Source organism: Camellia sinensis, chromosome 14 (assembly GCF_055761805.1).
Source record: "Camellia sinensis isolate YWXY chromosome 14, ASM5576180v1, whole genome shotgun sequence".
In the NCBI taxonomy this organism is placed as follows: domain Eukaryota; kingdom Viridiplantae; phylum Streptophyta; class Magnoliopsida; order Ericales; family Theaceae; genus Camellia; species Camellia sinensis.
Window position 1 is genome coordinate 127,801,928 of NC_138974.1, and position 14,690 is coordinate 127,816,617.

Genomic DNA, 14,690 nt, shown 5'->3' on the forward strand with positions numbered 1-14,690 from the left:
TGGATAACTTAAGTAGAGAGAAATGAGAAGAAATGGAGAGAAATGGAGAGAAACTCATTTCTCTTATAAGCTGCATTTTCAATCGTCCCAAAAGTAGAGAGATTGAGAGAGAAAAGAAACCACTATTTTTATAATACTAATTTTGTCCCTATAAAAATAAAAGAAATAAAATGATTGAAAATATAAAAATGTTATTTTGGTAATATAACATAAAATAATTTCTTTTCTTTTCTCTTAATGAAATCTAACCAAACAAGAATAAGAGAAATCACAATTATTTCTTTTCTTTTATTTCTTCCTTATTCAAACAAAAAGGAGAGAAATTACAATCATTTCATTTCATTTCTTTTATTACTTAAGTAATCATTTCTTTTATTTTCTCTCCTAAGTTCCCAAACATAGTAAGTCTAAGACCTATTCAAGCCTAGACATAGCCTTTTTCAAAATCTATCTTTGAGTAATAAAGACAAGACTATGCATATAATTATATGCCTATTTTGACAAACTTTCTACGCAGAAAAAAACAAGTAAAGGGTTTGGATAATGATGCGGGGTACTACTTTGGGCCCCATCATATATCATTCAATCATCCATTTTTGATAAAATTTTAACACTATAATTTATTACAGGACACGTGTAAGGATTCTCATAACTTTTCTTTAATGAAGAAGGGTAAGGGTCATCTGCTTTATTAAAGTAGTGAGTGAAGAAGAAGTTTTATCACTGATAGACACAAATAATTACAGACATAAATATTTATAATTGCTATTTGTCGTTTCTTGGCGTGTTTTTCTTTGATCGTTGAAGAGAGGCTTTATCTTCTACAAATTTTGTTTTTTTTTTTTGAGATGCCAATAATTAATGTAGACGCTTGAATAATGAATCTTCAAGGTGAATCCTTTATAGAAAATTTACAAAATTTGAAAGAGTCAAAAATTTACGAGGAACTGTAATATTTCTAAAATATTATATGAGTCTAATTACGTGAAAAACAGAACTTTAGTTTAAAACGTTGGGACGTTTCCAAAGGCAAAACCCCAGGAACACCCCAGGCCAAGCCAGGCGCACTTCTAGAGTCTGTTCAAAGCCTCTTCGAGTTTACTGGACCAGTCCCAACCCTAATCTTCTTTTAGTCATTCATCTTCTCCGTCAAGAACCCTAATCAAATCCTCTCCCTAATCTCTCTCTCTCTCTCCCCTACATATATCTTCTTTATTTCTTCTCTCTCTGCATCATGGACGGAATTCGGGCTACATACAAAGACGAGGAGGTTGACAACTATTCATCCAACAACAACGAAATCAACAACGTTGTCATCACCGATCCGACACCACTCACCACCACCTCTGCCACCGACGGCGCCGCCTTCATCGCCACCACCAGCACCACCTCTGCTGGAACTCGTGATTCAGAAACCAAATTCTTAATTGACGTCAAAGAAGAAGCTGTTGCCTCCGCCGAGGATAAAGACCAAAACCCTCCTCTGAAAAAGCAGAAACAGCTTTCACATCTACCAATAAATGCAGAGCCATCGCCTGATATAGCAATGATTCCTACATCTGCACAACCCAAAACCAAAAGAATGACAACCAAATCGAAGAAGAAGACGACGAAATCGACATCACGAAAAGGTAAAAAGAAGTTTAAGAAGAACAATAATGACAATGCCCAAACACAGGATACGGTGTTGATCACTCCGATTCCCCGCTTTGCTGATAAAAATGACGATGCTCCCGATATGAAAATCTGTCTATCTAAGGTTTCGAAAGCTGAGAAAGTTGATTTGAGTGAGGATCGATTGACTGCTGCCAGTATCAAAGGTTATAGAATGGTTAGAGCCACTAGAGGTGTTGTGGATGGTGCTTGGTATTTTGAGATTAAGGTAGTGAATTTGGGTGAGACGGGGCATACTAGACTCGGGTGGTCGACTGAGAAGGGGGACCTGCAGGCACCGGTTGGGTACGATGGAAATAGTTATGGGTATAGGGATATTGATGGGACGAAGGTACACAAGGCTTTGAGGGAGAAGTATGGAGACGAAGGGTATGTTGAAGGTGATGTTATTGGGTTTTACATTAATTTACCAGGGGGCAGTTTGTGTGCACCAAAACAACCCAATTTGGTTTGGTACAAAAGGCAGAAGTACTTCTACATGGAGGATGGGAATGAAGATCCTCCTAAAGTGGTACCGAGTAAGTGATAGTTTGTTCTTCAAATTTATACCTTATAGCTAATTGAAGTCGGTTTATTTTGCATACAATTTTGTGCTGTATTTGTTTGAATTGATTGTTTCTAATTGCGATAAACTGTTGCTTATTAATTGGTGGTTGTATTTGTAAATGGTGAATTTCGAGTCTTTTTGTTAGTTGTCAACAATTTCATATGACTTGGATGGATGACTTGGACCTGTATAAGTGTTTGTTATTTAGAATGCATAATTTGTTGCACTGAAATATTTCAGGGTCCCTCTATTATGTCATAATTATGGTTTTCGTCACTGTTCTGAATATGGTATTGACTATCTCCATTTCAAGCATATTAAGCAGTCTTTTCCAGTTGTATCTTTTGCTCATTTAGGTCCAAAGTGTGCTTAGGATTGAAGGATGTGGGCACGTTTTTCTGCTACTGCACATTGTTCTTGCATTATGTTAGATTCAAAGGTTTCTTTGAGGTTGAAGAATGCCTTGTTCTTGTTCTTGTTCTTGTATTATGGTGGAGGAATGTGCTGTCACATTGGGATTTGTCCTGGTTGTGTACTTGTTCAATTTTATTTTTTACTATCAAAGCTATTGTGGATTGTTAGGGAAGATGTGGTGGGGGCATTGTTGTAAAAGGCTTGCCTAGGCGCAGGTGAGGCACCTTGTATTGGGCAAGGTGCATCGCATTCAATGAAGTGCAGGCAGGCGCTTGAGGCGTGCACTTAAGGCGCAGAAGGCCTGCGCTTCATTTAACATTATGCTTTTGTTTTTCTTTTAAATACCAGCCATTTGATTTTTATTAATGTACTATAATGGACTGATATATATATATATATATATTGCTATATGGGATTAAAACATCCAATAAATATACTTCTGATGAGCCTCAATGTCTTTTGTAATGATCCGAGATTTACATTAATAATGGACTGATATATATATATATATATATTGCTATATGGGATTAAAACATCCAATAAATATACTTCTGATGAGCCTCAATGTCTTTTGTAATGATCCGAGATTTGTTTTTTTAAATCATCACATAAATTAATTGATTCAATGGTTTGATGGACCGTGTGGTTATTGATTGTTTTTATATTAAATGATCATTTGTAGATTAGTTTATGATGATTAACAAAGCTTTTAGTTTGATACACAAGTTTGGGTTGAAATTTGAATCTCTTGAATTAGAGACCTTACTTTTATGAGTTTTAAAAAAAATGTTTCACAATTTGGGGGTTGTTTGGGATAAACTAAATAAGTGCACTTTTTGACTTTTTATGAAATATGGGTTGGGTTTGAAGTGATGTGGTAGAGAGGTGATGTGACTTGAATAGGATAGTGACTTTTTGATTTTTTGGCTTTTTAGATTATGCCAAACCAAGCCTTAGAAGCTTATGAAATTTTTATGCAAGGTTTATATATGAGTATAGTAAACTTGGTAATAATTTCAGATTAGAACTCTTACAGATGAATTTTATAAAATTCTTGTACCGAGTGGTATTTGGATTGGGTGTTGTGTAGATTTTGTATGAAAATGTTATGGTTTTGTGTATTTTTTTAAGATAGTTCCCTATCTCAGAAAATTGTGAAATTTTTATATGTTGTTTCCATATGAATCTAGTATATTGGGTAAACATTTAATAGTGAAAGGATGAGTATTTAATTTTATAAATTGAAGGATTGATCGGTGATTAGTTAACCATTAAACAGAAATTTGTATTTGAAATTCAATTTTTGTGCTGAAGTTTGATGTTAAAATCATGACTGTGAGGTAAAATTTGTTGGTTCTAGTTTGGTGTATATTTGGGTCATGTTTGATTCATGGGAATTTAATTCAAAACCCATGACCCGTAGTCATTATAATTTGGATTTAGGTATGTAACTCATTGGTCCATTCCATTATGTGGATGATAGGGATTACCTTGAGAGTTGGTGGTGTTGTGTTTTACACTAAATTATAGTAAATGTTTGAATGACGAATTTATGGTGTGTACCATAACATGAAAATTGTATATTTTTGTGGTGAGCAAAAAGTCATATTTATGTTGTAAGAAAATTATACCATTTTATGATTTATATTACAAAATTTTGTGGTGTTATTACAATAAACACTTCACTATATATATAGGTATATATATGTATATATATTGTACTGATTAATGGGTTGGATTGAAAATGAAATACAAATAAAAGAAAAAGAGAAAAACAATGAGGGACAAACCCACGTGGGTTGTCCTTCTTATCTTCTTCATTTCTTTACTCTTCTTTTCCATATTTCTCTTTCTTTTCTTCTTCCTAGTTGATTTCGGCAAAGAGAGAGAGATAGAGGCTATATCTTTCAAGTTTGGTTTGTAACTATTTTGCTCAATCAAAGTGCCTTAGAGTTGGAGTTTGTGAATTTATTGAGAAGGAATGTTATAGATCGGGTCAAGAGCTACGTAACTACCGTCTCTGATTTTTGATTCATCAAACATGAGATTTTCGGAGTTCTTTATATTCACTATTTAAGGTAGGGATTTTCTCCATTTTATTGCTTTAAAATTTATGTTAGGGTTATTTTGAGAAAATATACTATGATAGAAGTTGTATTGCATAAATGTTTATGATTAGGTATTTTATTTGAGCAAAATATGTTGAATTATTTTTCCATTTTGTTCTTGGAATTTATTTGGAAAAAACATGATGAATAGCTGTCCAAAATCTCGTTTCGAAATTAGAGATTTGTTTTTGGAATAAACCCCTAAAAGTATACTAGTCAAGCCATTTGGTGAATATTGCTATATAGATTGTTGTATTTTGTTCATTTTTGTGAAAATGAAAAATATAATATTTGAGTTTTTGAACTTCAAAATTTGAGAAAAAATAGCTATTTGAGTGTCTTGATGTTAAAAGTGGTTAGGTTTGAAGAATGGGGAATTCTAGATTACATTAGATATTTTTTTTTTAAAAAAAAATTTCTAGTTATGATGAGCTTACTAATTTGGTGAATTAAATTAGTTTGCCATCAATTTATATCCAATGTGACTAAAATATATGTTATTGGGATTATACCATGACTTAAAATGTGGTTAAAATAAAATGATAAGATTTGATAAGAATAAGATTTGGGAAAATCATTATAGTTAGTTTGTTTGGTATGGAACAAAGTTTGATTTAAAAGAATTGTTCAAGTGAAAGTGATTTGGTATTTGATTACTAGTTTTAATAGTTGACGGATTTTAATGTGTTATTTTCATACCTTAATTTCATATATATAAGATATAATAGAATTGCTTGGCGACTTTGGATGAAAAAAGGGAAAATGGTGATTTTAGTTCATTTGGGGCAAATGGATGATTTGAACTAAATTGAAAGAAATGATTAATTTTATCTCTTTGGATTAACTGGATGGGGTTAATATTGATAAAATGTTAAATGAACACTTGTGATATGTTTCATAGTTATAGTCAAAAGAAGATTTTGATATAATTGGCTTAGTGTTGGAAACTATATGAAAATTGGTTTTAACTATGTAGTAACCAAGTGTGTGTTTACTATACTTAGCCGATTTTCGGACTTTGTGCTGGTGTTATTGATTTTATGGGCGTGACCTGGGTTATAGGCTTATAGCTGGTATTATTGGTCCAGGTTGTGGGAGATAGTTACAGTATAGACCCCTGGACACTGCACAGTTGAGAGAAATAGTAACCTCGGTAGTTCTGGGTGGATTTTCTTTTTGACACACAGCTCGGAGTGAGCCTGGGGTGTGATCAGGGTATGACCTATTATTAATTTTACGGCTCAGACACGGTATTAGTGACGAGATGGGTTATTGTACACGCCCTTTTGGCGGTTATTATGTTTTAAGATTTATTCATTATTTAAGTTAATTGGAGTGAGTTAATTAAATAAAATGAGATTTGGACCTTGTTGGTAGTCACTGTGATTGTTCATTTATTTAAGTTAGCTGGGATGAGTTAATTAAATAAAATGATATTTAGGCTCTGTTGGCAGTCACTGTAATTGTTTATTTATTTGAGTTGACTGCCATGAGTTAATTAAATAAAAATGGAATTGATACCCTTACTGTGGTTTGTTTAATTATTTAATTTAAATAGGTTTGAATGGATGTCCTATTGAATGGATGTCCTATGGGCAGTCTTAAATTAACTGGTGGGGTTAATTAAATAAATCAAACTGTAGGGATTAAGTAATTATATATGAAAATTGGCATGACATGACATTATTTGCGTGACTTCAATAAGTCATGCTTAAGGCGCCCGGCTGGGACAAGGAGCGGTAAGGCCCGAGGCCTTCGCCTTGAGGGCTTTTTTTTATTGTTGCTTTGAATGGCTTTGTTTGAAATCTAACGATTGATTTAATATGGTGTAGCTACAGAAAACCCCTACTCTTAAGTACACATGCTAATACATTGGGCATTCAACCCCAAATCAATGATGGAAGAAAAATTAGCCCTAATTCCTAATCTCCGAAGAACACTTTGCTGCTGCCTGCCTTCGTTATCCAGTTCAGCAGCTCCACAAATTTTTCTTCATATTGTTGTCTTCTTCTTCTTCTCTTTTTACATTTCTCTCTCATTCTCTTCTCTTCTTCACTACGTTGTTTTCTCTACTTCTGTTCTCCACGTTATTATCTTCTTCTTCACACGGCTGTGATGTTGCTACCTTCTTCTTCTTCCATCTTCTTGTGCTTATACTCCGGTCTCCTCTTTCTCATCCTTCTTTGGACTCATCTATTTTTTGTTTCCCCCCTCTTATTCTTCTTCCCCCCTCTATTCTTATTCATGTTTTATGTTAAACTTTGAAATATTGTTCATTTGTCTCTGTTAAAATAGTAGTGTTTGTTGTTATTTATATTTTTAAATGTTTAATATTTTATGTTGCTTATGTTGAAAATTATTTGCTTATATTAAATTATATATTTTTTCTAGGTTCAAGGTGTGCGCCGCATTTCGGTGAAGCTTGCATCTTGCCTTGCACCTAGGCCCCAGGAGTCTTCGGCGCCTTGCTGCACCTATCACCTTTAATAACACTAAGACAATAGTTGAGGGGGGTAAAGTGTAATTTAGCCATTATCTGTAGGAGAGTGGACTAGAGCATAGATCATTTGTTTTGCATTCGCTTGTCACGTGGCTTTGTTTCTATGGCATAGACTATTTCATTTGGGAGATAAATTGGACGGCACCAATTGCTTGTGTTTGGTTGGATTTGATTGAATACAGAGGCTTTTGGTTTTAGGAAGGAAGCCCGAGTGCTTTGAGATTGTGTTATTTGTGCTATTTTATGAAGTGATTTTGTTTGAGAGAGATACTAGGATTTTTGAGGATATATTTGAAGAATTAGAAAAATTATGGGACAATTTTGTCATTTGTCTTCTTTTTGGGTTTCAGTATTAGATCCATTTGTCAGAGATAGGCGAGCGTTGCATAATATGTAATTTTGTGTGTATGTGTTTTTTTTTCTTGTCCTTCCTAGTTGTATTCTTTTGTCCATTGATAAAATGTTAATGCCATTGCTTATTAAAATAAAAAAAATTCAAACCTCAAGTGTGATGCCTAAGGCTTTAGGAGTGTTTACTAAAACTATCCTCTTCTTCTCCTTTCTTTGTAAATTCTCTACACTATAACAACCCAAGGAAGCCTACTATCATTTTTTTTTTCCCTTTTCCAACCATTACATCCAATTCTATAAGCCTAAGCTTTTTGACAGCAATAAGCCTAAGATTTTCCTTTCTAATTTTCAACCCTAGTAGTAGTACCAAAAACTACCTTAAAAAGTAAACATACTGCTCTCGGGCACTATTCACTGCACCAAAAATGACCATTGATTCGGTCCCTTTACCTTATGTAAATAGGCCCTAACTGTACTTCCTTCCAACCATACTTTTCTATGTTTTTCATTAAAGTTCTCTTTAGTGAGGAAAAAGTCAAATCTGGGAGTGGGAGTTTTGGATTGATAAAATGTAAAACAATGGGTCATAATGCTCATAGAACTGTGTTGATGAACTATTAATTTGAAGAAGAATTCACTATAATATATTGGATGTCAAATTCAGAAGTCTACTCCTATTGTATTACATTTTGGAACATGTGGCGTACACATGCCCATTCCCATTCCTCATACCAGAACAAATCACAGTTTAGGAAACATAGTATGAAATATAATTTATTATTTGCCCTATGTTTGTGCTTTAGTTGCATCCCCTTTTAAGGGATTTTTTTTTTTTTTTAATGCAAGAGTCTTTATGATTTGTAAATTTATTTTCTCTAGGGCTAATTGATCTTCCAGGCATAAATTCATATTGATTCACTGACGGGCCGCAATTTCATTGTAACTTAAGATCTAATGATAGGAGGAAAACAATGTAGATTTATACTAGTTGCCATCGTATTTTGAACTTTAGAAATTTGTATTATACTGTATTTTTATTAACTTCAAATGAAATATTTATATATATGACATAATAAATATATTTTGCGTGTCCCTCATGTGTCATGTTTTGCATTTTTTGGAACTTCTTGTGTCAGTGTGTTCATGTCACGTCATATGTCTGTATCCGTGCTTTCTAGGATGTTGGGTTTGATTACACTTTGGAAAGACTTTGGATAGGACAATGTTTAAGCCTACCATCCATGTTTTCATCAATTGTGCTAATTAAAAATTTATTTGATTTTCTTTTAGAGCACGAAGGCTCATCTATATCTATAGCGTACAGTAATCCTGCTAACTTCTTGCAAATATGCAACTTCAAGACGCTAGGGAAGTGTATTCTACTAGAAAGTTTGAAAATCACCTAGCTTGCTGCTATATAACAATGTGAGGGAAAGAGAGAGACTCAAAGACTAATTTCTGCTAGCTGCTAGTCTATAATGTTTTGGGTATGATGGCTATCATAGCCTTTTAGTTGAGGCAATGTTGCCATAACAACCAAACCAAACCAAAGCTTGTGTCCCAATCAAGTGGGGTCAGCTACATGAATTAATTTTCACCATTTAGCTCTATCAAGGGCTATGTGTTCAACTAGATTAAATAAATTTATATATTTTTTCACTACCGCATCCCATGTCAACGTAGTTTAGGTCTTCCCCTCCCCGTAGCATCTTCATTTATGGTGATTTAATTACTCTTTCTTATCGTTGCATCTATAGGTTTTCATTGTACATGACCACACCATTTTAACATATTCTCCCGCAACTTGTCTTTAATAGGTGCTACTCCTACCATTTCATGAATATATTTATTTCTATTTTTTTCTTTTCTATTCTTACCACACATCCATCTAAGCATTTAGATGAGGCAATGCAGCCATAGTGTTATATAATTATGTATATAACTCTCAATTTAAGGAAGTAAGGCTGTGTTTTGATCTTGAATTTGGGTAGTGATTTGGAAATGGATATGGAGGAGGTGAGGCAAATGTGAATGAAATATAAGTTTTTTTTCTCCGTTCTCCGTTTTCCGTTCTCTTTCCTTTTTCAGATCCCTATCCAAATCCATCATCCAAACACAATGTAAATGTTTATATGCCATGGGAAATTTTTTGAGTGTTGATGAGGAGAGGTTGAGTTGTTGTTTACATATTAAAGAAATTTTGGTAATTTCTAGTGTTTGATGAGGAGATGTTGATTCATGTTATTGATTCTTTCTTTCTAAGCTTTAAGTAGTTTTCCAAGCTAGAGATGTAACACTGGGTAGCCGGTTGCTTTTTCTTATCAGGAAGTGAAATATCTTTCTTCAAAAATGGGATATGCCAAGGGGTTGCTTTTCAGGATCTCTGTGGTGGTCGATACTACCCTGCAGCTTCAATGTATACACTTCCCAATCAACCAAAATGTGTTGTCAAGTTCAACTTTGGCCCTGATTTTGAATTCTTTCCAGAAGATTTTGGCAGCCGCCCCATACCAAGACCAATGACTGAAGTTCCTTATCTTGGCTATGATGTCAAAGTTGAGAATGGTGTGTCCAGTGAGAAGAAACATTAGCTATACTGCACCTTTTAGCAATTTTTTCAGAATATATCAGAAGTCAGTGATGGATTCATGTTTAACTTCTATTGTAATGTTGCAAATTTTTTATGTTATGTCAGACAAATGAATAGTTTAGTCTTGTAAACTCAATTTTTCTTTGGAGTCTTTAAGTTTCTTTTGAGCTGGACTAATTAAAGTTGGCACAGATTGCATTTATTAAAGTAATTTAAATATGTTTTTTCCACCTTTTCCACCTTGGTTTTTCCTGTTCAAGAATGATAATATGCACAGTAAACAGTTGTGCTCTTGAAAGGTAAACTATCTGTTTCAAGAAAAAATGATCAAGATAAATGATCATTTATTTCTTTAGAATTGAGAGAAGCAATTAGAAATTTATAGGTGCTCCTGTGACAAGTTTTACATTGCTGATTTGACATAATAGTATGTGTCATTAAGTTATGTTTATTTATTTCTATGATAAAATATTTTTTTTCACTAGCTTGAGGTCTTTGCATTGCTTTATTGCCATTTTGTTTTGGACATGCAAAAGTGTGCATACTTTTGACACCATAGTTTCTGCCTAGTGTGATTGAGGGAGAGTGGTTGTGGTGTGAAAGGGATCGTCATGGCTGCCTAAGACCTTCAGATTAAGCAGCTTGTGCACCAAAAATCCGAGTCCCATGATCTTTTTTCCTATCCTTTATTGCCTTGCCTTTATTGGTTTATTTATTGATTTATTTTCCGAAACAGGGTGTTGGATGGTTCTTTCTTTGTTGTGGCGGCCAATTTCTATATGATCTAAATTGTCTTTCCCAATGGCAGGTAATCAACGTGTTTCCATCAGAATGTGGCCTATGCTGAAAGTGGTAAAAGTGCAAGGTATTCAAAGTTATGAAAGCTGCTGATGTGGCCAGATAAGCAAATGGAAAATGCTCAGGTTGGTTGATTGCATTTCCATATGAAAAAACCTAAAAAGATACTCTGTTTTGTATCCTGCCTTCTTATCAAGGTTATCAAATTTGCTATGCCTAAACTTGCTATCTAGGTTAAGAACTGGATGTAGGTAGTGCTGACTGGGGCTGAGGTTTTACTAGAGAGTGGAATCACTATTGACACTAGGGACAAAGCAGCTCAATGTATATATATATATATATATCGAGAGAGAGAGAGAGAGAGAGAGAGAGAGGTGGATTGGTAACTACCGCAGAAGAACATAGATTCATGCAAAGCAATTGAGCTAATGTTTGAGTCGTGTGGGTCAACCACTGCGCTAAACTCACACCCATGGGGAATGGACTTCCGTTTTGGGATTTGAGTGAATTTACTCATGTTACAAAATCTCTCAAGTAATTATCTGATCACATATCCCTCATAGGCTGACACGTGTAGGTCCTTTGATCCAACGTGTAATATACACATTACCGCCCATGTGACACGAGATTGTGTAGGTGATATCCACAGTGGACAAGTACCATGTGTAGAAAAAATTGTACAGTCAAAATCCACTATTAACTTAAAATTGGTCCTTGTTCCACGCATCCTTGACTTGTTAACACAACAATGTGTATTGGGTGTTGCAAATTCTTTGTAGTCATGCTAGAAAGGAATACTGAAGATGTTCGTAATTTTAATGTTTGAATATCATACTTAAGAGTCCAAGGGTGTTGGTAGCTGATCATCTTTGTTTTTGAATTGATATTCTTACATTTCCCAGCTTGAGCACTTCCTCTTGCACTGAGCAATGACCTTTTGTCTCAATTTTTAGTTGCCACAATAGTTTGCCATAAATAGGAGTCAATGAAAAATTTTCTTGGAAAAAAAATTGGGGCATTTTTTCATAGATCCCTTTTCACCTGCTTATGTTCCATTTAGTCCATATTATTTTCTTATATTCCAATAAGTCCTATAGGTAATATAGTTACTAAAATACCCCTAATAATATTCACATTTATAATACGAATGTTTCGTGATGTGAATGTTTCGTGATGTGAATGTTTACACCGTCAATATGAATGTTAACACTATCAATGTAAATGTTAAAATGTCAATATGAATATTCACATTGTAAAATATGAATGTTCACATTACCAAATTGTTAATCATTCAAAAAATATTTGTAAGGGTAGAAATGTCCATAAAATACCTTAAATATGAGAATTAGGATTTGGTAGATCAAATGTTCAAATAATAAGACTTATTAAATATGATAATTAGGATTTGGTAGATCAAATGTTCAAATAATAAGACTTATTGGAATGTAAAAATATCTTATGGACTAATGGAGATATAAATACTTGAAAATGAATTTTCTAATAAATCTCCCAAAAAATTCCGAAGTAATCAATGGAGTCATAAAATAGATGAAACTCACCTCCTACTATATGCAATATTGTCTAAAAGGTCAATATGGCACTTGCAGATTATGTGTGTCCCATTATATTGCATAACACTTCCGATAATGGATGTACGATACAAGTATAAAATCACATATATAGAGCAAACTATGGCAAGGGCTAAGTAAAACATTTTCATCATTGGTCTCAGGCTCATTAAATCTTGTTATTACTATCCTAATTAATACCTCTCTGTGTTATTCTTGCATGATTTTATTTTGCTAGAGAGAGAGAGACCATGCTATTTATTGGAAATTGAAACATTTTGAAGTGCAAAAAAATTAAACTTATAAATTAGTTTTGGGGAATCATAAATCTATCGAAAAATTGTTTCCAATTTGGTTGAATCTTGACACGTAATAAGTATATGTAAATCATGAACATTTGATTACAACTGATAAAAAAATGAACATTTGATTACAAATAAAAATGAAAAATCATTGTTTCTTTCTTTCCTCTTTTTTTTTTTCCTCCCTAAGGTTGATTACACCAAGACCCCCTCTACTTTTAGTGAATATCACTTTACTTGCCTCATCTATGAACTCGTACATTTTAACTCCTTCAACTATAAAAATCACTCCCTCTAGACTATCTTGAAAAGGGGTGTATTTGTATGTTTTTCATAGTTGAGGGGTCAATATGTACAAGTTCATAGATTAAGGGGGTTAAAGTGATATTTACTAATAGTTGAGGGTGTCATGGTGTAATTCACTCCTTTTCTAATAAAAAATTTGCTACCAATGAAGTGGTCTTTATAGATTTGAAGTGTAAAAAATAAAATTATAAATTAGTTTTGGGGAATCATAAAACAATTGAAAAATTGTTTCCAATTTGGTGGCATTCTTGACACATAACGAGTATATGTATACCATGAACGTTTGATTAAAAAGAAATGAAATATCTTTGTTTCTTTTTATTTTTTTTTCCCAATAGAAAATTTGCAAATCGAACTTTGGGATTTGTGTACAACAAAATGGTAACTAAATATAGAAGGAAAATTGAGTTTGCTTCCAATGAAGTGGTCTCTACAAGAAAAAAGAGAAATTATAAAAAGATCCATGTTATTTATTGAAAATTGAAAAATTTTGAATTATAAAAAATTAAAATTATAAATTAGTTTTGGGGAATCATGAATCAATCAAAAAATATAGTATATGTAAACCATGAACATTTGATTAAAAATAAATTGGTAGTTCATTCGTTTTTTGCTCCAATAAAAAGTTCACAAATCCAACTGTTGATTTGTATAGGACAAAACAGTAACTGAAATATAAAAGCAAAATTTGGTTTGCTAAAGTGGCCTCTATGAAAAAAATAAAAATGAGAGAGAGAGAGAGAGAGCGAGAGAAGTATACAAAGATCCATGTTATTTAATTGAATTTTTTTTTGAAGTGTAAAAAATCAAAATTATAAATTAGTGTCTTGACACCTAATAAGTATATGCAAACCAGGAACATTTGATTGAAAATAAAAATTAAAGATCATTGTTTCTTCTTTTTTTATTTATTTTTATTTTTTTATTTTCAATAAGAAGTTTGAAAATCCAACTGTGGATTTGCATAGGACAAAATTGGTAAGTAAATATTTAAAGAAAATTGAGTTTGCTTCCATTGAAGTGGTCTATTATTGGAAATTTGAAAATTTATAAATTAGTTTTGGGAATCATATATTTATGAAAAATTGTTTTCAATTTGGTGGCATCTTGACGTTAATAAGTATATATGTAAACCATGAACATTTGATTAAAATTAAAAAATGAAAGATCATTGTACCTTTTCTCTCCCTCCCCAATAAAGTTTGAAAATCCAACTGTGGGATTTGCATTGGACATAATGCTAACCAAATATACATAAGATCCAAGATGCTATAAGTACAATTATTTTTTTCTTTCTAAAAATAAGAATTCCTTTGAATTTTCTTGCATGACTTGGTTTGTTGACTCCACTTGTCTTGATGAGGCGATTTGGCCTTCATAAATTTTTTATATTGTCACATCTAGGGTGTTACAACTTATGTGAGATGATTTCTTGGAATTGCTGGGTCGATGTATTATTTTTCCCTCGTCAAGTTTAAAACTATGTAGGTGCCTTGACAGTGCTTTCTACACTAAACACATAATGCAATCCA

The 14,690-nt window shown here is 33.0% G+C and overlaps 1 protein-coding gene across 4 annotated transcripts; it reads left to right on the forward strand.

The window, feature by feature from the left end:
• The first annotated feature begins 1,020 nt into the window (after nt 1-1,020).
• Nucleotides 1,021-11,848, forward strand: LOC114283282 (protein TRAUCO). 4 transcript variants are annotated; one of them, XM_028226099.2, is made up of 4 exons: nt 1,021-2,192; nt 9,920-10,159; nt 10,993-11,107; nt 11,619-11,848. In XM_028226099.2, the coding sequence occupies exons 1-3, from the start codon at nt 1,235-1,237 to the stop codon at nt 11,073-11,075; spliced, it is 1,281 nt and encodes a 426-aa protein (XP_028081900.2). In that variant the 5' UTR covers nt 1,021-1,234; the 3' UTR covers nt 11,076-11,107; nt 11,619-11,848. The 4 variants fall into 4 exon arrangements, with proteins under 4 accessions (XP_028081900.2, XP_028081903.2, XP_082760187.1 ...); XM_028226102.2 differs by lacking the exon at nt 9,920-10,159; XM_082904061.1 differs by lacking the exon at nt 11,619-11,848 and having other exon boundaries at nt 9,920-10,227; nt 10,993-11,203.
• The last annotated feature ends 2,842 nt before the right edge of the window (nt 11,849-14,690 follow it).

Coding starts and splice junctions, on each gene's coding strand:
- LOC114283282 (XM_028226099.2), top strand. CDS start 1,235: ATGGACGGAATTCGGGCTACATACAAAGACGAGGAGGTTGACAACTAT. Junction 2,193..9,919: donor TCCTCCTAAAGTGGTACCGA/GTAAGTGATAGT, acceptor TTTTCTTATCAG/GAAGTGAAATATCTTTCTTC. Junction 10,160..10,992: donor TGATGTCAAAGTTGAGAATG/GTGTGTCCAGTG, acceptor TCCCAATGGCAG/GTAATCAACGTGTTTCCATC.